Here is a 27,867-nt window from a genome sequence, read left to right as displayed (position 1 = left end):
TATCGGCAAAAAAATGTAGACAGGTTATTTTTGATTTGCTTGAACATAATGACCTTTATTTATAGCGATGTCAAAGTCGTAATACAACCATACCAGTCTTGAAGTCAGGGGAGGGGGCAAATTTTAACATGAAGCAAAATAATGTGATACCCTTTTATGTCACTTGTTTTGTTAACAAATTTTGTACATAATTTTTTTTCATTGAAATTTGGCTTACTGGTATTTGAGCGGGAAAACTACTGCTATGTCCATTATTATACACATACTTAGCATAACCATCGTTGAAAAGCGTACACAAAATTTGATACAAAATCGGACCAAGCAGTTTTAAAATCTTCCTTTAAGTTAGCAATATTAGGCAATTATCAAGTAAAATATCATATTCTTTAATCTTTAATAAAATAAAATCAACCAAAGAACTGACTGGCTATTCCAGGTTGGAATAAATAGCATATGAATAGCTTGATATTCAACGATTCTGTTTTAAATACGTGCAGTTTTATTATCCTGTTTTATTTGCTAAGAAACTACTTTGGGGAAAGGGAAGTAATTTTAGATGGGCTGTTGCAATTATATTACTTTCCTTAATTTAAAACATGCATAGAGGAAATTGTTTTTGGTAGCTATGTATTGACAGAATGCACCAAAAGAGGTTTTTTTTTATACTGAATGCATTAGAACTTTGTGTTCAGGAGGCACACAGTTTGCTTTAGATATGACCAAATTTTATGGGTATAAACAGTTGCTGTATTGACAAGAAGCCATTTACGAAGGACATAAATAGCTTTCTAAATCTTTCTTTTTTGCTGTACGTCATTGATTTACTGGAACCAAGATGGACAGTGAAAGCAAAAAGAGCAAAATTTGTTCAAAGTGTCTTTGTTTTCTTTTTGTATCAGGCTACTACTGTATACTTATGTTGCCTTTGGGAAAGAGGTGATCTATGGCTTAAGCTTGCTATACCAGTTATTTTCATGAAGCCATCAAAGAAGCAATATTTAGAGGCAATGGCTGATCTTCCAGGGAGTCATAAAACCACTATCTTGTTATTAGGTGTAATTCATTAAGAGGGAGAGAGGAAAAAAAGCAAAGGGGCATGGCATTGATCAGTGATCGGTGAACTTTTGACTGATAGCGGTTATCTGCAGTCAAATATCCCTTCCCTTCCTAGCTGTTGAAACTTTCTCCTTATTGGAATTCTGTATAGTTGTGACGTTCTGTAATAGCCAATGGGACCCCAAATCCAGGTACTTTTCCATCTTAGTTTTTGTTTGCTGCTGGTTCAAAAATATAGATGTTTTAATGAGATGTAACAGGTACATGTTATTTTTTTTTATCATTTAAAGAGTCTATATCAATACAATAATCAATTAAGTTCATCTTTGGTTTGTAAATCAAGAATGAGATGGCACCCACTGAAATTACATGGTTTGTTTCCTTACAAGATGAACTCTTTCTAATTGATAAAAGAAATCATCGGATCTGCCATTTTCTTTTGACATGTAGATCAGTGAACAAGTAGCCAAGGTGCAATGCCCTGCATATCGGTAAGAGAAAAAAAGGAAAGGAAAAAAACAAAGACCGATTGATAAACCTGAGGAAAAATCCATACAGAAGCAATATAAACAAGAGGTATCCTTACAGATAAACTAATGTCCATCTCTCTGGAAGTTCATCCCTGGCAGATCAGAGTCAAGAGGAAGACATTAGGCATGCATATCGGTCACATTTATCTGAATGTAAAAGAGCTGTAGAGGTGAAAAATATATTGGCATTTACAGGAACCTGAGAATATATATACTGATTCAAATGAGATCTAATAATGGATATCAGACAGGTAAAGTTTTTTTGTGTGTGTGATTGCTTTAAGAGATATAAAGTTGTCAATTTGTATCAATGGAGTGGAGATAATTCTGCTGCTGCCAGTTTGTACGTGGAAGTCTCTATATTGTATTCTGCAGGTTGAACTTTCAATGATTTTCAAAAAGATGTACTATATATGTGCAATATATAAATACATAATGTTTTTAATCATCCTAAAATTGCATCATGATTTTAAGTTCCAAAGAGTATTATGATAATTGATTATCATGCAATATATTGCATCTGACTAACATACCGGTATGTATAAAACTTCTTCAGTATATGCTGTAGAAGGCTTATAAATATCATATATCATTATTCAATTGTTGTTTTTGGATAACTTTGATATTACACTGACTGTGTAGTGACATAGAATTAGAGAAGGTTGGTAAATGATTAAAAACTATACATCAGCGTGGGGAATATTGAAAAGCCATAAATTGCTCTTTTTTGTCACTAATGGTTCATCTCAATGCAAATGATTCTCCACAAAGCTACAATATTAAGGAAGGAAGAGGATAGCTTTTCCAAAGGGCGTCTTTCTTAAGGAGGCAGCGATTCTATACGTGTGGATTTAACAAGTTTGCAAATAAAAGAAGTGAGGAGAAGATGCAATCGACAGTCGCTTGCTACTGAATGTCAGCTTGCCTAAAGAAGAAATTCTATGATATATTAATGGATTTATTGGGGGAATATCCTCTCTATCCAGAAAATTATCATTTCATAGGACAATCTTAATTAAGGCTTTAAGTTGTCAACCTCTTGATTTCATTATACCCCCCGCAAACAAAGTTTGGGGGGGTATATAGGAATCACCTTGTCCGTCCGTCCGTCTGTCTGTCTGTCCGTCTGTCTGTGCAATCGTGTCCGGTCCATATCTTTCTTATGGAGAAACATTGGAAGTTCTTACTTCACACAAAGATTGCTTATGACCTAAAGGTGTGTCATGACCTTGACCCAAGGTCATTCAGGCAAGATCAAGGTCACTGGCAGAAAAAGTGCAAAATTCGTGTCCGGTCCATATCTTTCTTATTGAGAAACATTGGAAGTTCTTACTTCACACAAAGATTGCTTATGACCTAAGGGTGTGTCATGACCTTGACCCAAGGTCATTCGGGCAAGGTCAAGGTCACTGGCAGAAAAAGTGCAAAATTTGTGTCCGGTCCATATCTTTCTTATGGGGAAACATTGATAGTTTTTATTCACACAAAGATTGCTTATGATCTAAGGGTGTTTCATGACCTTGACCCAAGGTCATTCGGGCAAGGTCAAGGGCAGAAAAAATGCAAAATTCGTGTCCGGTCCATATCATTCTTATGGGGAAACATTGGAAGTCCTTACTTCACACAAAGATTGCTTATGATCTAAGGGTGTGTCATTACCTTGACCCAAGGTCATTCGGGCAAGGTCACGGTCACTGGCAGAAAAAATGTAAAATTCGTGTCCGGTCCATATCTTTCTTATGGGGAAACATTGGAAGTTCTTACTTCTCACAAAGAATGCTTATGATTAAAGGGTATGTCATGACCTTGACCCAAGGTCAATTGAGAAAGTTCAAGGTCATTGTTTCAATATAGCTAAATTCTGTCTGTGTCATGTCTTGTTTTAATGGAAATATTAGAAGCTAAAAATTAAAAGTTTTCAAAAATAAAGCAGTTGTTATTTATAGAAAATGGACAGTGAAATAGATTCATCCAATATTTTCTATAATAGCAAAAATACACGCGTTATGATATTTTTCTTAGCGGGGGGTATCAATTGTGAGCTTGCTCACAGTACCTCTAGTTAGGAATTTCATATGAAAAGTGTGCTTATCCTGAGTTTGTACAGTGCACCACCATTTTAAAATGAGCTGCAGATGAAAATCATTCAAGTTAAGCTGCATGGAGAAAAAAAATAAGTCACAAAAAAGAAGATTTTATTTTTGCCGTGTAATTGGCCGATCTATTAAAACTTGGTTAATCTTCACAATAACTTGTTCAACATGGCTTGCTGTTTGCTGAGAGATGCTGAGAGGGATTAATTCTGGTGAGAGAGACAAAGTTGAATCATTGATTGATCCGCAGAGTTAAGCTCTTTACCTTTTCAGCAAATTCAATTGCACCGAATAGAAAAATCAGTCTTTTACGTTGTTGTTGTTGGAAAAGAAAGAAAAAAAACAACTTCTTGTACATGTGTAGGATTTGAATTAAAAATCAGGAAGCAGGGATAGTCATTGTGGGGGAAGACCTTGTAAAAGAATTGTATAAGATAATTTGGTTTTGATTGAAAACACAACTCAAAAACAAGAAACAAAATAGTGATAATGTGTCATTGGTATTCTCATCCATAATTAATTTGAAGTAGAGTGTAAAGAAAGAAAGGAGTCTGAAAATCGTATCTTACTCATTTGCAAGATTGAATTGGAAGAATCGGATGAAGACTTTGTGTCTCAGTATGAAGACATCCCATTGTATTTGCATTTCCTTTTGTAAAGACCTCAAAGACAATATGGCAACTTATATATAGAAGTCTCTCAGGATTCTAACTTTTATATATGGATGCTGGGACTCAAACACTTCGTATTGAAAATTTTTGAATCTGCATTAAAATTTGCTTCAGGACTTCACAATTTCAAATTTGGAGCTTGAGAAACTTTGGAAACCTAAGATGAATGGGAATAAGGCTCAAGTGTTTTGCTAATGATCTGAAACTTAAGCAGTGGACCTAAGTGTGAGGACAATATGATCAATGATATAGTTGTGTGTATATGGAAAGAGAGTTGAGCCATGGTAGTTTTGGTTGGACCATATTGCAGATGGAAGTTGTATCATTTGATTGTTATTTAATAGAGACTAACAATTTTGTTTGGAGCCAGCTTGCCCAGACATTAATGTGCAAACAAAGATAAAATGGGTGCCATGATTTTTTCTAGGAGTTTTCAGGAAGCAGTTTAAATAATGTATTATGACATTCCTTTTCAAAATGCTGGCACTTTGATTCATTGACAATTTAGAGGTATTGAATATTTGCACTTCATTAAAAGGGCAACTGCTACATTCAAAAAAAGATTTTGCATTTGTATGGAGGGTTTTCAGATCTAGAGCTTAAGCTGAAATTTGCCTGACATGAACCATTACATTTAAGTCTCCAATAACTAATAGGAACTGTAATCCAGGACTAAAAGAGAATTGACCATGCTATTTACAAATGCAAAATCATCAGGGAAACTTTTTTGCTGGATTTATACCTATTAACCAAAAACAAAAAAAATCTCTGCTGCAAATATGGCTTTGCAAAAACTGAGTACAATGGAAAAGTGAAAATATGTAAGCAATGTCTGGAAATGCATCAGGATAGGGATGGTAATTGTATTTTTTTGTGAGGCCCCAAAATGCATTATCCTTGTTGAACTATAAGCTGGAGGTGGTTTGGCGACAAAATGGAAAAAAGGCTGGAATACAGAGGACAATTAAGTGGAGAATTTTACGACTTTCTAGTAAACACATGGATTTATTTTTAAGCAGTAGTGTATTGGCCTGTGAACGAAGCTGATAGATTGCATGTGAATGGAAAATTAGTGAAACTCAGAGTTTTTATGACAAAATTGGAAGTATTGGCTGTGGGTGATGTTTGAGAAGGAATTAAGATGAGTGTTAAGTTATGGAGGATGGAGAGAAACAATTCTCAGATACTGAAGGTATGTCTCCTGTAAAATATAATTTTAATATTTTAATTGTGGATATTAGATTGCAAAATTGAAATAATTGTAATTCTAAGAAATACCTGTAAGTTCATGGGTGGGTATTTTATTGGGGTTGTGTATTTCCTACATTGTATTTCATTGATGTATTCTATTGGTAAAGTGGATGGCGGAAAATCAGGGCACGCACTGTACAAGATTTGTTATTTATGTGCAACAAGATTGCATCATTATTTGCATTAAATACTGACCTAGTGAATGTTGAAATCAATGAAGACTGCAGCAGATGGCGATTATCCTGAGAAAAGGGCACCTGTAGTGTAATGTATAAGATGAAATGACTAATAGTTTTATGTTTCCTGTTTTTAAAAATCCTCATAATGATATGTAAACAACTGTAAAGTAATAAACACCAGTAAAGTAATAAATTTAAGGTGAGCACACTAATGGGTTGATAAAAAATATTTTTTTATGATCAATTAAAATAGTGAAAATTGCTTGAAGAAGACAGGTCAAGTTATAAATAGTTAAAGATGTATTTTCAGTCACGTCCTAGCTTGTTTTTGAGTTGGAAATAGACAATCAAGGTTGCAACAAGGTAAAGTGTCAAGATAGATGGGTATGATACCATTTGTCTGCAGCTACAAGGTCACCATTAATGTCTTTTTCTACCTGTCACCCAGCCAGTGGAACCGGAGTGGATAAAACAGGAAATGGATGTTTTAGCATGAGCAGTGCACCTTTGCCAATCAAATGACCAATTAAGCCATACCGATAAGGATTGATCACTAAATCCAATGTTTTATGAAGCTTGAACCTGCTAGACAGATGATGACCATAAATAAATATTGATTGGGATGTGGAAGCCTCTTAAGACATGTCTCTCTGGCCTTAGATCAACTTGCTTCTGTTTAGATTTACATGATTGGCATGCATAGCAGAGCTTACAGTTGTCTGTCAAATAGCATGTCTTTTTGTTTTTGTCAACTGTTGTATATTGTGTCACGTGTATTCATCAGCTTTGTCTTTGATATTGGAAGTTCCATTCCAAAAGGAACAAAAACTTTGGAATTATTTATGGATTCTCTGGATATCAAATGCAAATCTGTTTAGTACATATATGATTGATTAATGAAATCTTTGATTTTGGGGTTCATTATAAACTGCATAAGTTAATCATGCAGTTTAAATGCACTTTTAATGTAAAAGATATTAATTTATTCAATTAATTATTAATTGATCTGTAGAAGATGGGATTCCAATATACAAGTGCAACTGTTTATGGATTGCAGCAACTTTCAGGACTTTGATCGTACAGTGGCACCAAATCTTGCCCAAAAGTGGAATTTATTACAGATAGTTCATTAGTGTGAATAATGCAGGGACTCGCTTTAATATTGATTAAAAGATTAGGAGAATACACAAGCACAGAGGAAAATGGAGCAAAGACTCCATATGTCTTTTTAGTTTTGCTCAGAGCCATACTAGAACTCCCCTATGAACTCTGATTAAACCTGTAATTTGCACTCCACTGTGAACATCCTTGGAGCAACCTTTTAATTATTGATGAGCAGCCATCCCTGAGGTGTAGGCTACATGTAGAAGTGATAAGGTCCCAATTTATGGTTCCTGGGTTTCTGAACGCTCCAGTCATTAGATGTAATGTATTGGAGCCAGACAAAAATGGCTAATGTTTTATGGAATGGTTTAATTATCTTAATGCTTGGTTTTTTTTTATCTTTGATTCAGTGATTTATAAGGTATTGATGGGTGTGCTTTAGTGTAGGGATTTCGGAGAGAATATCCAGCCAAGGTTCTAATGGAAAAACTCTTAGGAATCAGACTTTCAGAATGCAATTTTGGTCTTTGCTATTGTTTGTCTTTATATCCTTGTGTTTATTGTGTATTAGTTAATGGGTTTACGACTTTTCTGTGGAGGACATCAGGCTTTTGTTTTGATAGTATTGATCTCAAAAAGTTGTAATTTGCGAAATTTTTCATAAAAATCCATTCAGATTTTAGCTTGCAGTAAAAACTGAAAACCCCATATGGAATAGTAATGCCATGTATATATATAGCTGTTTTTACATTCAACATACACAGAAGTATGAGAGTGTTGAATGTTTTTTACTGTTTTATGGTGATTTTGGTGAAATATTATTGAACTCAAATTTCTGATGAACATTCTAAATGAATGTTCATTTTTTAAAAGTTTAATCCAAAGTAAAGATAAATTCGTTTTGCTTCATAATTTGTCATTTAATCATTTGCAACTAAAACATTGCTTGTGAATAGGTTAAAACTCGGGTATAATCTATGAAAGATTTGCTCTTTAGTAATCTCGGTCATCATTAGACAAACGTGAGATCAAAATATCAGATTGAGTTGTTTCCCTTTTCTTATCAATTTCATTACTGCTGATTGCTTTAATTTTTTGAAACAGTATTGATCCTACAATGTGAAGAAAAAACAAAACCATTAATTTCCCGGATTTTTCTCAAAGCCATTATCCTTGAAGACCTTTTTGGACCTAAAAAGATGAAAATGAATGAAATCAAAGTATTGATTGTACTGAGAGCTACTCTCTGAGATATATATTGGGCCATCCTTAAAAAAAAAGTTTTGTTTGGAATTGCTGCCTGGAGGTTTCTACACCCAGGAGGGAGCGAGGGAATTTTTGGTTAATTTTTTTAGTGGGGGGGGGGGGGGGGGGGGGGAGGTGGTTACTTCAATGAGACTGGAAGCAATTCCACACAAACAATAATTTTATTTTAACCTTATTTTACTACGATATCAATAAAATATGATTTTTATATGTTGGGTTTAATTTCTATGATCCCAATTCAGGCTAATCAAGATTTGTATATTTTGTGGTCGGCAAAATAATACTATATTTCTCTCATTGTGTACAGTATATTATCTCTATCACAGTAGAAATTATGTAGATGTGAAAATGCTGTTAATTAATGATTAACACGCAGCGTAATATTTGCCAAACCCTTATACCAATCATACTGTCAACCAAAGGAAATTGCATGGTCATGGTATCAGATGAAAAGCTGAAACCAGTCTCTCAGAAAAAAAAGGCGTAATAATTCTAAGAATGTTGGATTTAAAGGCTAGTGAAGATATGGTTGCTTAATTGATTCATTATAGTCTGAAAATTAAGCAGTCAATTTTGATAGGGGTTTCCTCTATGTTGCTTAAACCCACGTAAGCAGTTAAGGTGATAAATAAAAACCACTTTTATGTTGACGATGATTATGGTACTTTAATGGCCGTCATTAGGAAATCTGAAGTTTATTTGGACATTCAAGAGCACCAAGAAACATAAAAACTTGTGATATTTTAGTTTGTTTTGTTTATTGCAGACAATTACCATACTGTGATCAAACATATTCAAATCTGACTCTGGTAGTTTCTCTGAAGGGAATCTCAATTGTTTTAATATTGCTCTGTTTTGCAGATCTCTTTAATGAGCCTTTGCTTAATATTGCTCTGGTTTAAAAACATCAGTATTCATGTGATGCTTTGAAGAGTACAATCAGATTGGTAAGATTTTGGAGTTTTGCAGCAAATGTTTGACAATTGGTCGTAAAATTGAAAGCTCATACATATCCATGATCCTCCTTAAGAATTATGATAAAATGATTAAATACAAAATGAGTGCGGATAAGGAAGCTAGCAGAATTTATACATGATTTGAGGATGGTTTGTTGATGATATTTTATTATTGTTTTTAACTGACTCTCAAGTGCTGCCATTAAAAGTGTTATTGCCAGTCATTGATTGCTTTAATGAACTTGTGTCCCTTACCCAACAGCGCTGAACAGTTTTAAGTTTTTCAATGTTTTAAGGTTCATGATCATGCAAGAAAAAAACAGTTTAAACCATCCAATGACAGATAAAATTTTAACAATTTTCTCTTATCAAAATCATTTTGCATAGAAACCCAGCAAAGCGGGTAATCTGTAAATCCTCATAATGTTTCCAATTTGCTACAAATTCGTTGTCTCCTCCTGATGCTTTTCATTGATTGGCTAATCTACATTAACTTAAGCATGTAACTGATTCTTTGATTGGTTCATTAAGCACATTATGATCATATAAAAGGGATTTATTGATTGGATGCACAGGGAACTTCACTGATAACTTATCTGCATTTTGTTTCCTCTAAGTGGTCTTCAGCCACTCTTATGCAATGGTGTCCTTTTAGAACAACATGGGAGAGAAGCAATTATCTATAAGGGACATCTTCACTCATCTGGGAGTAATAGAAGCCGACACAAAATATTATGGTGCATTATTTCGAAGTGTTTGCAAACGCTTTGGTGACCTTAGGAGTAGTTCTAAAGAGATTGCATTGCGTAAGGATTGTGTAAGAGTATAAAATGGACTGACATTCTCATATTGCGCTGGAAACAAGGGAATTCATTTAAAATTCTCTATGAACTATTTGAAACCAAAGTTTTTGATAGCTGTAATAAAAATTCTTTTAAATACAAGCCAAAAACTGTATTGATTTGAGTATTGACTAGTCGGTTGCAATTTGAGTGATGATAGATTTTCATAAATGTTTTTCAGATGTTTTCTAATAAATGCCAGATGAAACATCCAAACAATTTTTCAAAAAAAAAAAAATGCATATGCATCTATCCTTTTCCTCCTCTCTCGCAATATGTTCCCCCCACCATGAAAATGTTCATTGCTCTTCTTTAAACTTCAGTGGTTCTATTGGAGTGGTTGGCTTGTTCAATGATTTATCTTCTCACCAAAGGATGGATGTAGCTGGTTTAATCTTCCTCAGAGAGAAAGTTATAGACATCAAAGGACCCCCAAATTGAGTTATTAAGACAATCAAAATCAACATTCATGCAAAGGTAATCTTCAGGCTATGGTGATGGAGGGAAATTATGATGAATGGAGAAATTATTGGTTGTTTTGATGTCTGATCTTTTTGAAAGGGGGGCTGCTCTTGCTTTTTTTTTTCTGTGTAACAGATTCAGAGGTATCCATCATGATTCTATGATCTATCTGCTATTTTGCTGAACATGAATAAACACGTAAAGAAAGTCGGGGTAAGTTGTTTAATTATTGGAGCTTAGTGTGTGTATTGTCTTGAAGATCAGCAGTTGTCAGTCTGTTTGTTAAGATTGTATAGTCCATGGTTTTTAGTTTGTGTATGAGTTTCCAGATGTCAACAAATAGCTTCCTTGGTTTCACATACTATATTGCCAAAAGAAGTAAAAGCTCTTAGAATACAGTAAAACCTCAATATCTTAACTAAATGATAGGATGCTAAACTACTGCCTAGAAAACAGTAAAACCTCAATAACTTGAACTAAAGGATAAGATGGTAAAGTGTCTAGAATACAGTTAAACCTCAGTATCTTGAACCTAATGTTAGGATGGTATGTAGAACTTACTGATAGGATGGTAAACCCCCCTAATTACAGTGAAACCTCAATAACTTGAACTTGATGATAGGATGGTAAAGCGCTTAGAATACATATAAACCTCAGTATCTTGAACTTAAGGTGGAATAACACATCGTCATAAAATGGCTGACCTCTGATCGAAAGGACATTTTCTTATATAAAAAGGATTTTTATCGACAGCAACATATAACTTACTTCATAGCCGAGTGGATAAAGTGTCAGGCTTGTGATCTGTACATACCAAGTTCGAATCCCACCGGGACTTTTGTTGTTACTTAATTACTGTATTGATTTTTTACAGTTAATTTGAGTGACTTTTTTCCAGGTGTGTCATTCCACCTTAATGATAGGATATTGAAGCACCTAGAATACAGTAAAACCTTGATATCTTGAACTAAATGAAAAGTCAGAGATTCAGAAATATTTTGTGATTTGAGGTACAACCTGCTATTTTACAGAAATTCATGATATTTGTGGTATGAATTTGAGAAATACCCAAGTTTGACTGTAACCTTAAAGTTTTCTAAGATATCTTGTCCCCGAGCTTGATTTTGTGGTGGTAAATTTGAGAATGTTTGTTTCTAAATTTAAGTCATTGTAGTGAAAAAGAACCTGGATTATATGAAAACACAGCATGTTTGATAATTCTCATTATTGCTGCAAGTGAGAGAAAATTGAGACCTGATGTAAGCTTAAGGTGTCAGCAGCAGGAGCAATAAAACAGTGAAATTAAAGTTGTTTACATCAACTGCACTCTGTGGAAACATATCTGTGGAAGTCTATGGAATAAAGATGATTTAATTAACAAACAGTTGAATACTTTTAAAACCCTTCTTTTGTTTCTTGTGACAAATTTGTTATAAATTGGATATCATATTCAATGTAACATTTTATGTAATGTTTATAATTTTTGGACACACAGAGTTGACGTTATATCTTTAAGCCCGATGAAAATTCATCATCAAGTATATACTAAATCTAAAAAAGTTACATCTAGATGCAGCCCAGCTGACTCATACTATGCACCAGAATATTGGTGTCAATGATAATAAAACTGTATATTATTGTGACCGTAGGCTATCTTTGAAATAAAATATATATGTTTATTGATGTCTAGACAGTCGGTAATGTGTACGATTTATTGAAGCATTGTGCAAATAAAACGAGAACCAGTTTTGTGATACTGTGATATTAAATTCACCCAGAGGGGGGTCTGGCAGTGAACGGGAAGCCCAAGGAGTGGAATCTGATGACATTCTGTACAATGTAGATGCTCACTAATGATTTTGTATGCAGTTTTAGAGTGTTTCGCAACTATTATTACAACTTGATCAATAATTCTCCAGTAAAAAGCAGGAAGAGTGTATGAATTGAGTCGGCTGAGAATTTTGTAGGAATATTCGGTTTTGTGCAGCTATGGCATTTTATTGGATGACCGTTGTATCCTAAGATCTGGGAGTGTGAATTTTTGGGCTGTCTCTCCTGTAGTCTAAAGCCGGCTGTAGCATACTCTAATCCTGGCTGTCTTAATTGTTCTATGCATTGGCCTATAATCTACAACAAGTACTTCTATTTTTCTCATAAATTTTGGAGAAAATTGATCATGATAAGTCTTTTTAGAAAACAATCAAGGTCAAGATTAAAGATGTAAGGTCATTCGACAGGTTCAAGGTCAAAGTTTGTTGCGACTTTTACATTTCCTCTTTGTGACATATTATATTTGCGGTATAACATTTTGTTAAACATTTACTTTTTATTTTGTCATTAAAGAGGCACAATTTAAAGTTAATTTAATGAAGCACAAAATTTGTTCCAAGAATACATTAATTTTCTTCCAAACACAGGTATATCTTTATAAAGAATTTAAGGTCACTTAGTAATATTAGTAACCCATAATTTGATGTTAGTGACATCTTAAGGTATCAATATCTAAACATGACAAACAAAACTTTCAATCATGATGGTTACATGTAGTTACTATTACTTGAGGTCTTAATACTATTTTCAGCATTGTCATTTAATGCATGAAGCATTCTTACATAGCATGCTGTACTGGAGTTTAAATGTTATGATGCATTAAGCTTACTTTTATTCTTTACATCTGATCTCAACTATTGATTTTCCAATAACTTACAAAATATGTATAATGGATTGATCTGTACTGTATTCATAAAGTCAAATTCATTTGCTGCAATAAAAAGCAAATAGGATACTCCCAGATGGGGTATTTGGCAAAAGTTAAAGATATTCAGCCAATGAATATTCAGTAGGCAATATTGGGATGGCCAGTTACTGAGGTTGATTTGGATCAGCAAAACCAAGCAAGACACCAGAGGAACCCTCAGATGTCCAGACCAAATCCTGGCATGTGGTCCTTGATCAAGCTTCAGGATTAAAGTCCATCTTCAGAAGATCTTAACCTTGTTAGCATTTGCTTGTCCAGAAAATCTGGAAATTATATGTGGTTATGTATTAATGATTGGGTGGTTCATTGAACTCAAGTTCACTTTGATCAGTTTGCTTTACATGGAGCTGTACAGTTAACTGATGTTTTGACTTTTGTAATAATTTCTCAGTGTTTATTAATAATGCAAAAATTTGATGCAAATCTCTATTTCAAAAACGTATAGCTGACAATTCTTGATATTTCACTCTGTGGAAAGCAGTGTTATAGAGGAGATCAAGCACTTGTGAATGTGATGATGATGTCATTCAGTACACTTGCTGACCAAATCTTGTAGAAGAGGGAGTCAGAGATTTCCTTCTGCCGGAGCAGCAGATGCTGATTGCTAGGTTAGAGGTGAAGAGAGTGACTACCTTCTTCTCTCCAATTAACAGCTGCAACAGAGTTGTCAAGCCTGATTGTTTGATGGAGGTTTAAAACTATAACATCTTGTGTGGTTGAAAACTCAACAAATTCTGGAAAAGAGAAGACAGATAACTCACCAGAATCAAAAGAAAAGACATTTCTTCAAAAGATTTATGAATTTTTTTTTACTTCTCTGCGTTGCAAAAAGGATTAAGGATATATTGCAGAAAATTATCAATTGGAACATTTTTATCACAAATTTTTATGACTGGATTTTATTTTTTGATTTTTTTTGGATGTGAATATATATAGTGGACTAATTTAAATTTTGTAGGTTTAACAACTGTTAACATGTGTTGTGGAATGGTTGAGCAAATATTAAAGGTTTTGTGTAGTTATTAATGGAACAATATTTTAAGGGAGGAAAAAAAAATGTTTCAATGTGTTGCAGTTGTGACATATGTGCTGGGATTAGCAACAAGCTTAAGGGGTAATATCATCCATTGGAACTAGTGGGCCTGAATATGATGGAGCTGATAGTGAAGTTGAAGGAGGATCATAAATAATTGGTGGAATATATGAAGCTTAGGTACACCAAAGGAGGAAAATACTGACATTTTAATTGTTTCAAGATTTGTTTTTGCGGAAAGTGGAAACTTTTACACAGATTTCGTTGGAATTGGGGGGAAAGGAAATCGCCTTATCGTATCTCTGTGAGTGATGTGCAGATAACTCCAAACTGTTCCCATCAAAGGGGGGATGGTGAATTGGCACCTATTGTGTACACTGTTTTTACTTATCAGCCCCTGAACAGATTGTCATTGACTCAAACTCAATCAAACTCCAAAACAAACAGAACCAGGAGGGAATACCTGAAACTTCAGAGGCCCAGAGAGAAAGCTATGTAGTTATTCTTTTGATCTGCTAATAAGATAGAGCACCTTTCTCCTCCAGGTGAAGACGTCTTTGATGGTGTTCTCTTGAGTTGTGTTTTTTTTCCCTTTCTTCATCTCCTGATGGCTGAGTACTACCTCTAGCCTTTGTGTTTCTGTGTCTGCACTCATCGTCTGTGTGTTATAAGTGAAACAGATAGTGCAGTGATCATCCCATATGTTTGGATTAGTAGAGGAGGTTATTGCTCAAGATGTTGTTTGAAGGTACCATCAAGGTAAGGCAATTTTTCTCAAAGCCAAATCATTATAGAAGAATTGGCTCTTTAATTGTAGACACATGTTCAATACTTTTGATACAGACACAGATTGTGCTAACGGTTCATCAAATGTACCAACCCTAAACTTAAGATTATAAGAAAATTACTTGTATTTAGAGTCGGTTAATCATGTGATTGCCATGCAAAATGATCAATAACTGTAAATAATGGATGACAATTGAAAGAGACAGGAAGTACATTATAATATCGCTACCTTGCAAATGAATGATTAAGAAAAGGCTCATCAAGTTTTTTTTGTTTTTTTTCAATTTCATCATTCGGTTCATTTAGAACTGATTAAGACCAAATCATTACGACTGCTGTAATTACAACTTGCAGTATTGACCATGAAGATTAGGTACTGCTTGATCACCTGCAGCGAGCACATAGGAGCATATACACTGATCCGTTCATCAGAGGGGTAATTAAATAACTAACCTGCTGGAAAAGCCGTCATCCAGCCAGCAGGGTGCCATTACCGTTTCTCCTGATTAATGAATGACTGCTAGTGTGTGGTGACAATCAGAGTCTAATTATTTCTATTCAACTTCTTGATTAGCTCCAGGAATTGTTTTCAGCTTCTCAGACTGATACACAGAAAGACATACGATGTTGTTGAATTTTGAATACCCTGGGTTACCTTAATTAGAGAGTTTCGTAATCAATAGTCAGGAATATGGGAAATCTATGAGGATATATTTTTAGGGTGTCTAATATGCTTTATTGATTATTGAAAAATTAAATGTTTAAAATGGACAAAAACAAAGCCTGAAAATCATATTTTTAAAGTATCGGGGAAAAATGAGACAATTATTTTTTGGGGTAAAACAAAAGAAAATAAAGGGAGTAAAATTGTGCTTTGTCATTGTTTTGGAATTTTGATGGGGATTGCCAATATCCATTACCCCAGACAGCAGCAAACACATTTTCTGGACTAGTCTTGTCAAATTATCTCTACTTTTGGCAACAGTTTGAAGTGACAAATTTTCGACTGAAATGGTTTCCCCAGCACTCACTGTCTTGCTGATCCCCCCAATTGTCTTAGTCATGCTCAGCAAGAGGTGGTTCGAGGTCAAGCCAAAAGCAAGGGGAAACCCATAAGCAGGCATCATCATGGCAATTAGGGCTCGATTATTGGAGAGAAGATTAAGGAAGATGACTAACAGTTCCTTGCACAGCATGGACAATATGGTCATGTCAACTCAGGGAGTCAATATTTGTAAGGAAGTGACTCCTCTGGTAGAAGTTCATCAAATGTGGGTCTGATGATTCTGCTGAAATGGTTTTATGATTGACCACAGCATGGTCATGAAAACGTCTTTAGAGGGCTTTATATTGGTGGGGGGAAAAGAAATTAGATTATGATGTGGACGGCCAGGGATTTGACTATTTAATGTGTAATTGGCATACTCATTAGGAACTATAATTTAGGTTTCTGAAGACAGCTACCATACACACTTGAATTATATTTGGTTGATCAGGCACCATTGTGGTCAATAAAGTCTGACATAAAAAAAGAACTGAACTTCAACCCAGTAATTAATAAGTGACATAAAATTATATGTATGATACTTTGATCCACCCATTATGAATTGAAGTTCTTGGATCCACCTCCAAGTAATTACATTGATCCTCTACCTGCTGGTTGTAATTGAGCTGCGACTATAACAGCTGTGCATTCTTCTTCCCCATTCTCTGCAAACATTGCACACTGTTGATGCACATTCTGATTACAGATCAAGATAATCTGAAGACAATAGTGATAATTGCTGTGTAGTTTTATTTCATTCCGAGGCAAGCAGGATACAGCAGACATACCTGTAAGCGGGTTACAAGAAAACTGAAAAAAGAAAATCAATAAAGATATTGTATATTTTCATGCCTTTTAACAAGGACCATGTTGGTATGATAATTGAAGCATTATAGTTTTACAGTGCAGTAAATGCCATGATAAATGCTTTGGCAGTTACCAACACAGGCCATTATTTCTTCTTATTTTTAAGCTCAACATGCAGATTCGTCATAATAACATTATGTGCAATTTGCGGTTTTGTGGTTAATATACAAATTAGCTTAGGAACATATCAATTATAAAAATCAGTGGGTTGCAGATAGGTATCTTATTTTGGAAATGTTTTAATCTCAATGTGCATTAAGTGTTTAATAGCACTCACAATTCTTTTTTTTCATTCCGTTTTATGCATGTTGAACCAACAACATGTATATAGTTACATATCTTTATACACCATTGGAATTGAAAAAGAATGTAGAGTTTTTTTCTCTTGCGGAATGCTCAAAACTCTAATGAGTAGGCATGCATTTACTTGTAGTTGCATCGAAAGACAGCTGAGCTAAGTAGTAACCAGTACATGTATGTCTGTGTGTAATATTGTCCTCCTCCGCATGCCTAAATCCATTGTATCGTAGAAATTCCAGACCTGTTCCTCACGGCAAATACCAGTACCTTCACTTGTAATAATTATTGTTACGTACGGATGTATACCTGTCGGCAATGTCTAGTTATGATGACAGATCCGGGTTTTGTGGATGAAGAACATAAAACTGTCAGTCTGTCTGGGGTATTTGGATTTTCCAGGAAACAAAAAGCAAGATCTCGTATCTGACAATTGCTTACCACATATTGTTTGAGGAACTGAAGTAATTGTTACAATAGATCATTATTCTTTCTAGCAATGCCCCCTGCTGATTCGTTAGCATTTGGTCAGGCAGGGGGTGTAATTATAATGGAGTGTTATTGTATAAGTTGTGGATTCTGGGAAAGTTTTTACAATATTATGTAACAATTGGTATTTGAGCTTATTAAAAATAATATATGTATAGTTGAGCATTTGTAAAATGAAAATAGCACAAGTACTCAATAATTTGCGATTGGTTTTCACACAAGATATTTTTTTTTATCATTACGTTTGATTATCCAAGCTTTTAGCTGATCTTTCACTCTGGATTACCTTTTAAAAGTACGGATGTCCTCAAATTTAAAAAAAAAAATGGTTGTTATATATGAATAAAATAAAAAATCTTTATTATTAGCATCAAATAAAAAACAAGTTCTACTGTCCTTTAATAGATGACCCCAATTTTCTTACACGCTATGTTCATGAATCTATTTGCTTTTTTATCTCACAGAATACGTAAGATAATCTTTACTGAAAAAAAAGTTTTTTAACATATATATATTAAGATAACTAGATTTTTTCACAGATCAAAGGCGACTTGACTCTATTTTTAATTACAATGCCTTTGATATGATGCCATAACGATGAAGTCACTTTTTGATAGACAGATCTGTGGATGATCTGATGTTATATGATCTGGTAATTAATTTATTAGCCTTTTATCACCCCAAGTATAGACTCCATTCTTGATGGGACCACACGTTGAGAGACGGGATTTTGAACATTAATATAAATCTGCATCATGTGATGGATGCGTCTTTGAGAAGGCTTTTCCTGTTATTGTTATGTAATATGTCTGGTACATTAAAGATTTAACCCGATGCACACAGACTCCCCCGCCAGCTAGTGCAGTGGTTTTATCACATAATTGGGCTAACATGTTTATTAAATCTCCTTGATCAAATTTAATAAACTGTTGATAAGAAGAGCATTAGCCATGGGTGTGTGTGAAATTTCATACAGGAGAAAGTTTTAATCTGCTGTGTGCAGTATGATCTCATATTGCCCTTTCACGCCCCTCATCCATATTAAAACATCCAAACTCCCAACACTGGAAAGTTTTCCGTTTGTATAAACGTTGATTTACTCGGTCGTATTTTGCAGCCTTCATGTCTAGACCCTCTGGTCCATTTATCAACCACAACAATGGCTCATGTAAGTGACCATGGAGCAAACCTGTACTCCCTTCCCCTAATGAATAAACGTTTTCACCCACCAGATGCAAGTTTTCATCCTGTCTTCTGCTAAACAGATCTGCTTTCTCTTATGAGGATTTATAAAAGGTGTGTGGCCAGTGTATGCAACAGAAGTGTTGTTTTCTTCAAAACTTCATCATCAATTACAAGGTGGAGCTAATTCAGGTTTTTCTTGTGTATACATGATTTGTTTTCAAGATTTCGTTTTATCTCTGTGTGTTTTGTTTTTGGCTATGGAATTACCTCACTTTACGAGTTTTCATCCTGTAGTTTGAAAGTTGTGCAATTCAATGGCGTGTTTGAGGAAAATATCTGGCTTGTTTAAATCGGATTCATTTATTAACATTCATAGTTTAAAATAACCCGCAAGTTCTCGTTGAAACAGTTTATCCACAAAAGGGGATTTCAATATTTGCTGTCTGACACGGTGTGAACTAAACAATTCAATGCGATGGATATTGGAATCCTATGGAATGGTCATTACATTGATTGCTTAACGTTTTGATGGTCGTCATAATATTTGTTGATTTTTCTGATTCCTGACACACTTGTGTGTGATGAAGGGGGTCATGTATTGATCAAAGCCCCATTACTGGACCATGAGAAATATTAGATTACATTCTGGACCCATAGCCATTAATTCAACCTAATGTCCCCCAAATATTGGATACTCTTATGACAAATCATTAATCCATACAATTTGTGACTCAAACATCTGAGGAATTCATTTTAAAGAGAGCCCAAGTGCAGTCATCAGTTTAATGATAATCATTTTTTTTTTTTCTTGACGCTTCCCTAAAATCTTTCAGAGTTTGGAGTGGGATGTTGTTCCCTGGTTTGCACTCTTTGCAAAGGATCAGGCATCAATCGGAGAGTCAAGGGGACACAAATTTCTATCAGTGATTGGATTTTTATGTGCGTGTGGGGTTTTTAAGCCTTAATGGAACGCATCTGTTGGAAAATTCAAAATATGACTGTTATGGAGAGAAGGGGTTATATGCACCTAACTGTTTAACAGCAGACCTTTTAATTGCAGAACACTTCAGTCATCAAGTCTTGAGGTTTCTGTACTCCCGAATGAGATAGGATTTTTTTTTTATAAACCACTTGTTTTAAAAGGCGCAGCATATATATAAGTTTCGCTCTGTCCAACCCAAGATTCTGTTACTGCTGCCGACTTGCATTTGTTTTTATCGTTGTGGCATCCTGCAAATCATACGACTTGCTCTGCTGCTGTTTTACCTTGAGTTTTTATTGAGGCGGATAAAGAATACAATGATATCAGACATTTATGCAGGTGTATATAGCTAATCCCATTATGGGGTTCTGATGTAATGTTGTGGAACATCTCGCAGAAGGGGGACCAAAATACTCGCTCAAAGTCAGCAACATGTAACTTCTGTACCTCTTGACGTTTTTGACTCGCAGACTTTTGGATTTTATTTTTGGAGATGACCTTGATTCCTGTTCTTGACATATATAATACTTTTGTGGAATTTTTAATTTTTACACAGTGATATAGTTTTTATTTCGAGCCGGCATTATGGTGCTGGATTATATCATTACCGTCTGGGATGCGGCAGAACCCAAAACCTACAACTCCAAGGTAAGTTGAAAGAAGAACATGCCCCTGAATGAAAAGTTGTGACTATGGCTTAAATCGATAAACATTCAGAAGTCATGAAAAAAAACCTGACATCAATTTTTCATCAGATGAATATCATCTTCATCTCTACCTACAGCACAATATACCACCAATTATTTCTTTTTCAACTTCACCTTTAAAGTTAACAGTTAAAGCTCTTTCAGTGCTTAAGATAGTGCTCTGAAAGTAGATTCTAAATTTCTAGATGTGGTATATATTAAATCATTGCAATCAGCTTGAAGCACCCTGTGTGAAAGGTGTTTTGAAGACCTTGCAAAAATGGCAAAGGCATTCTCGTCCACCATTGGTCAATCATGGATGACATTAGAAGATACTCTGTTATATAAGTCTATTCTAAATCAAGGTGAATTCATTTGATTCAGTTAATCAGTCTGATTTACCTAATCGTATTGATCTTCAATGTCTCCATGTTAATATTTGATCTTTAAGAATTCCCAAGTTCCATGTTGTTATCATTAATAACGAAATGGAAAAAACAATATGTGTAAGATTGTGATGTAAATTTGTATGGGATAGACACTAACTAGGGCTCGTGTGGGTTGTAAAAACGAAGGATTAAACAACAAAGCTATAGTTATAGCTTACATTCCTAGCATTGTGTATCACCTAAAAATTCTAAAGGGAAAACATGGAAAAATTATAAAAGCAATTTTGGCAGCACGATTAAAGCCCCCCCAAAACACTTGTGAACGCATGACACTGTGGTATTTGTTCGATAATGCCAGCATCATCTGAGAGTGAAAGCGTAGGAGTTGTGTATTGGAGTTGCGTATTTAGAATGGATTTCTCAGAACAATTGAATTGATTCAGGCTCGCATAGTTCAGTGAGATCATAGTTTTCATGAGTGAGTGTCTCGCAGGGTTACACAACAACTCAGCTTCAAGGATTGGTTGAAATGACTCTATATACTATAATATACATTATGTGAATTAAATGCATGTGTCATGGGTTTTTTTGTTTTAACTCGTTTGTTTTAAGTAAGTCTTATGATCAGCTTTTTAAAATTAACTTTGGCTTAAGTTTGAGGATAAAATGATATCTTAATCATCTTAATGTTTCCCAGTTTGAATATCCAAAGATTACAAAATGTAAAACTGAATGCTAGTTCATTGTACATTAGATTTATCTGTAAACTGTTGTAGCGCATGATTGATATATAATGAATAAAAAATCTAATTTCCGCTGAATATACAAATGATCAAAGCAAATGTTCAATAAAGAGTAATATTTTTATCTCAAGATACATATATTTCCTTGTAAATATCAGATTATACTGTTTTGATCTAGATAACGTGATTTCAAATACATGTGCCCTAATGTAGATTGTGAGTCAAGGAAGACAACTCCATGTAACCTTCCAAATGCTTTGGTTAACTTGAGGAGAAAAATATATCTGTTCAACATTTCAATAAGGTCAGCTTGTGCAACCGGTATGGTGCGATATTCTTTGATCAATTATGTCATACATAGAGCAGATGTCTTCTGGAAGTGGTTGATGGTATTTAATGGCCGGTTTTTTGGTGTATATAAAATCTCAAAAGTACCTGAGCTGTAGGTTTTTGGGGAAAGCTTTTCTTTGATATGGAGGATTTTTTGCTGTAAGTGAAGCTAAATGTAGCATTTGTAATACCTGATAATGCGGGGAATTTTATGTCCTCATTTGTTATGAAGCATGAAGGAATCGCTCTGTCTCCTCCATGGTGCTCATATAGAAGTGCAGCGTGTACTCTAAGGTTAGAACTAGGTGCTATTCATGGAGCAATAAAAATTATCAAAGAAGTTTATAGTGTAGGTCAGGATTCTTTGTTATCTTCTTTTTCAATAATTCCCCTTGCATTTTTAGAATGTTCCCGCATTAAATGATGGAAGAACTCTTTAGTATGGTCTGAGATTGATTTAGGTCGTAGCTTTTGGAAATAACCTGGTGCATTGTTTGATTGTTCTTTGAAAATTTATTAGAGCTTTTTTCCAGTAAAGAATTGTAATAGTGAAATTCATCTGACAACAGTTGCTTTGTTGTTTGGAATTCAACAGTTGAGGCCTGTGAAATATTGCAATAAAGCCATTTAATTATTTTTCAAGTTAGGTGGACCTCAATGAATTTCAATCATTCAGTGCCTATGTTGTATAAGAGTAATACATATAAACTGAGAGATGAGATATGTATTGTTCAAAGATGATAGGCCCAACCTCTTTTAATTTTGATTAGTATATTTTTAGTTCTTTTAAACACATTGTCTTGCTGAGAAGATGATAGAACCTCATTATCCAACCAAAGTTGAGTTCTTGCAGGCCTCTTTTGCAATGACACAGTTCTGTCTCTCTGAGTTTTAATGAGTTCTAAACATTATCCATATGCTAGCCCCTCTAGCTTGTAAGCTAGATATGTGCTAATTGTAGGAAGTATGTAGCTCAAGTTGCAGAACTGATCCAAAGATGAAACCTGTCATGTTTTTCCTGACTTTGAAATGGAAAAGTGGTTTGAGAGTGTTTTATTAAGGAAAAGGAATATGAGAGAACTTTAAGGAAAGGAGGTCAAAAGGAAACAGAAGCGTCTGAGTTTTCTTGGCCGAGATTGAAGGTTTCATTTATTGAGAAAGTTGAAATGCAGTTGAAGTTATAATATCCCTAGAGCCTTGGAAGTTAGTTAATTAGAATACATCAGGGACCGAAAATACATGTATAGGCATTCTCACATTTGATTTCAGTCTTACTTTTCTACCATGCAGTTGCACTTCGATATCTCGAACACTGATATCTTGAATACATTGGATATGTTAAAGTGATTTGTAAGTCCAGACCACTTATTTTTTAAGAATTTAACTTTGATATTTCGAATACTTTGACATCTCAAAGTTTTTAATTAAACAGTGTCATCTAGTTCATCTGACTGTATATGCCTTTAGTTTTTAAGTCTTAATGGATCTAAATTACACTCATCTTGCTTTATGGCCTCAGACTGATTTTCACACCTACGTGTATATCATACACTTGACATTACTGTACCAATTTCAAGAGCCATAATGAATTGACAATCTTGATGTTTCTTAGCAACATTTTGATTGGATCAAAGATCATCTATCCATGGTGTTAAGGGGCTTTTTTGACATAAGATCAATTTTTTCCCCTTGTCCATTCCTGTTTATCCTGAAGTTTAGAGCCCTGCAAAAACACAAGGAAATGTCCATTAAGTGGAGTTTTTGCTGCTGATAATAGCCATTATGATGTGGCAGACGTCATTTTGGAGTCGGAAACAGTGAGCACCATAAGATCAATGTGTATCTGCTGCGATTCAGACATCGATGAGTCTCAGGTGAAGAGAGTTAAGCTGAGAGTTATGGTTATTCCAGTGAATGCTGATGTTGTCAAGTTTGTCAAGATCATTTTTCAGTGGAGTTGGTACTCATTTGAGTAATCGAAAAGTTTTTAAACTTTGATACTTGAGATTAAAATGTATAAAAAATTCGATGTGATTTTGGTTTTGGTTTTTGTACCTGTTAGAGACATTATAGTCTTTAAAGTTTGATACATGATAATTGCGTGAATTTGTCATTGAAATCCATACTTTAAACGTTTATGATTGAAAGGATACAGTACTATAATGATATTGAAATTTACAAGAGACAATTAATTCCAGTTGTAACCATAACCATAGAATCAATGTGCCCATTACATGCACTTTGAAAAAATTGAGATAACTTAAAGGCCTACACAATTAAGTTTTTCATGTTGAAATGGATAGGTGTAAGTGAATATTTAATATAGATGAAATGCACTGTGATTTTTTTTCTCTAAATTTTATAATGAATGTTTTTAAAACTGATTAAAAATAAACAGAAGTATGAATAATATGAACACCCTAAATGAGAATTCTTTTAGAAAAAGTTAGAAAACTATCTTCTTTTCCAAACTAATTTATGTTACCTTGAGAGAAAGTGGTGTTTTCCATCTTGCATCTGCATACAATTTTACAGAGCATTTTCTACACAAATTGATCAGCAATTTCAAGTGCCAACTTGAAGATGTTGGCAGATGCACAAACTTCATTATTTGATTTGAAGGAACTTGGTTTTTATCTTTTCTGCCCTTTTTTCATTGATAAAACAAGTTGCTATTTTCAGGGAAAGCAGTTTAAAGGCTGTAAAATATGCGATGAGATCAAATATAGGGCTACTGTTTATAAATTGAAGAAAATACTCATAAAGTTATTTTTGTTATCTGAAATATTTTCTGATGCATTGCATTTTATGAAGTTCATCTTTGATAAGCTAGCTGTCCATTTCTCTCAGTTTTTATATACAATTTCATAAGTTTCTAAGAAGAACGCCAGATCATACTGTAGATTTTGTTAATTAATCCTCTAATATATCACATAAGGGCAATCAAAGTTTACTGTAAAATAAAAACCCAAACAAACATCTTCACTTTTATTTGATCACATAATTATTTTCAGGCTAGCATTGTGCTCCAGAGGCCTTTGTTCCAGTATCATTTTGATATGTATCAGAACATTATGATTTTTTTTTAAGGTTGTTATCACATTAAAATACAATCCTGTGTTAAGCCACAGATGATATGCCGGAGAGATGAGAAGCTTTTTTCACATTTAGGTGATAATTACTAATGGATTTCATAGGATTGTTCTAGAGATAACTGTCTATCAAAAGGGAGTGCATCAATGCATTTCATATTTCTTCTTGATACAAGGGGGTTGAGATATCAATGTCGAACCAGATAACAGATTTATTGAGAGCAATGGTTCCTTCCAGATGCAGCCATTATTTATGTATGCTTTAAGCAGACTTGTATGTTCTTATGTACAAGGTTTCTGCGAGATGATGAAGTTCTAGAAATAATTGTTTCCAGGTTTTTAGGAGGTTTTTTTTTCTTTTTTCAAAAAAAGTTGAAGCTGATGGAGTTTAAAATTTGTTTATGCAGCCCTTTGTCTTTCATTATTTTTTGTGCATCATAAGTTGCAGCAACTGTTCAGAGGAAAATGGAACCCCAGCTAGTGCCATGTGCTGCTTATAAGCAACCATAAATATGGTTTTAGTTCAGAAAAGTGAAAATTGGTAAATTAAGGGGCATTTAGCGATGTGCAAGAACCTTCTTGTCAAATTCTTTAAAGCACAGGAATTTTTTTGAATGCTCTAAATGCTTACTATAGTACTTTTTAAAAGCTTTTAAGATTAATATTTATAGAAAAAATGAAATAAAAATATGCTTTCAATTATTCGGAAACATGGAGCTTTATTTTATCAAGTAATTTAGCATCTATTAGGAAGGTTAAGCTGTTGATTTAAGATTGACATTAACAGTTTATTACCCTACCTTTATGTTTAAAAGTTAATTGAGCATGAGAGTGCTTATTTCAAAGTACAACATGCAACATAAATTTGAATTGAAAAAGGAATCCTCTTTTTTGAATTATTTATACTGTCTAATAAATTGGACATGACCTACATTTCATTAACTGGATATAAAGAAGATCCTATGTCAATCATTTGCATCTTCTTTGCTTATCATGTGCTAAATGTTCCAATCCTTTTCATCTTTGACAATTAAAGTAGACAGGACACATAAAATGAGGAACCGATAAGGGTATCTAATCAGGGAACTTTTATTTCAGGATGCAATAATAAGGGCAGCCTGAGTGAAATGTTTTATCTATGGAACTGCTCCATTGTTGCTTACACTATAATGTAAGTTGTAAATGAGTGGAGAACATATTTTTACAATGTATGTTAAACAGACATCCTAATCTCCGCAAAAAGACATCCTTAACTCGTAAAGCTTCTTCCTAACTAGACAGGTAAACTGGTTGCTGCTTCAAACCCGGTTCTTATGTAATCATCTAGCTTAATAGAATTGGTTAAAGTTTTTTTTTCTTCAAATTTTAAGTTCTTTTGGTTATGTTTCAGTGGAAAAAGTTCATGTAGAAATCTGCCAGATTTTTTTTCCGGAGAGAAAAGATAGAGGCTAAAAGTTAGAGTGTATAGGAAGTCGTGGATAATTATCATTATTTGAAAAGACAGCTGTTGAAAAAAAGGTCCAGCAGAAGTCGTGGCTTCTTGCCAGGTAGATTCATGGAAAATGATTGAATTTGCAGTGAGACTTCTTCCTCCTGTCTCAAGATTTCTTTTAATGCAGGAGCTCGTTGAAGCATCTATCATCCCCGAGAACAAGCTGGTGAACACTTTGAAATAAGATCCACCAAAATACGATGTGAATCTTCTGCCATTGATAAAAACGAAGGCTTCTTTTTTTTTGCTTTTTTCGCTGCTTTGCTTTACTTTTCCATTCATATGAACACAAAAAGAGGGATGAATCTTCTGAGGTTTACGTAACACTCAAAAAAAAAAAAAAAAAACCACAAGGATAAAATTTGTATGCTCATGTATATCACCTGAGTTTTTTTCCTGCTTTTTCTTCTTTTTTTTTAATCATTTTTTTGAGGGGAAACTGATTCAAAATAGAACAATGGCAGAGAGAAAGTACCTGGAGATTTGCATGCAGCCAAGAGACGCAGGAACCCACTAGAGAGTACATTTCTCGTACTGTGAAGATAGGCTGTATATCGTTTATGAAGATATTGTTGTGTATAGCTGGAGGAGCCCAATGGATATACCTTGTGCATCTTCCTCACAGATCTGATCTCCTTTATTACTGCACTAGCTGCCTTCGTTTGATATTCCGACAAACCTGCATTTTTCGTGAAAATGAAAATGCATGTGCAGACCGAAAATTTTAAGGAAATGGATGGATATATGCAATGCCAATATCCTTTAAACTGTTATGGAAAGAGAAAATAGGATGTAATTACAGCAATTATTACATCTGATCAAAGATTTCTTGTGGGTGGATTTAATGATTTCTTTTTGATTTATTGTACAAAATAAGGAACCCTAATTGAGCAACATGCCGACAAAACGCATGTGGTGTATGGATTAATATGTGCTTTGTTGTTCACGAGATGATATCTTGTATACAAGATTGAAACACTTGATATGAGTGAGATGTAGTGAAAAAAAAGTTTTAAAACACTCACTGACTTTAAAGAAAATGGAAACTGTCTAACTTTGAGGTTAACATTGGAAGAAAAAGTTCAGCTATGAGTGATCATAAGGATAAGATTCCGGTAAGTTTATGAATGTTATGAAGATTATGAATCTCAAAATCAGCCATCTACTGATATCTAAAAGCACCACTACTGATATGTTAAAAACATGAAGTTTGTTGTGCAGACTTTAATTTGAAATGAATAGTGATCTAGTTTAGCAAGTGAAGAAAGAATTGAGAGAAAGGG

At 34.2% G+C, this 27,867-nt stretch overlaps 1 protein-coding gene across 11 annotated transcripts in view; it reads left to right on the top strand.

Moving 5' to 3' along the window:
• Positions 1 to 27,867, top strand: part of LOC128183218 (neuron navigator 2-like) — a 154,643-nt gene that overhangs the window by 31,555 nt on the left and 95,221 nt on the right. The window contains exon 1 of one of the 11 annotated variants that reach the window (XM_052852154.1): positions 5,498 to 5,542. The exons of 7 other annotated variants lie outside the window; for them this stretch is intronic. In XM_052852154.1, the coding sequence (XP_052708114.1) occupies positions 5,513 to 5,542 (30 nt within the window). In that variant the 5' untranslated portion in view covers positions 5,498 to 5,512. Of the gene's footprint in view, positions 1 to 5,497; positions 5,543 to 14,921; positions 14,961 to 20,060; positions 20,501 to 27,446; positions 27,700 to 27,867 lie in introns of those variants that run through there. 3 more of the 11 variants (XM_052852156.1, XM_052852153.1, XM_052852155.1) reach the window with 3 other exon arrangements.

The sequence above is a fragment of the Crassostrea angulata genome, chromosome 5 (assembly GCF_025612915.1).
Source record: "Crassostrea angulata isolate pt1a10 chromosome 5, ASM2561291v2, whole genome shotgun sequence".
Lineage (NCBI taxonomy): Eukaryota > Metazoa > Mollusca > Bivalvia > Ostreida > Ostreidae > Magallana > Magallana angulata.
The sequence above is the reverse complement of the archived record's forward strand: the minus strand, read 5'-3'. Positions and strand labels throughout refer to the sequence as shown.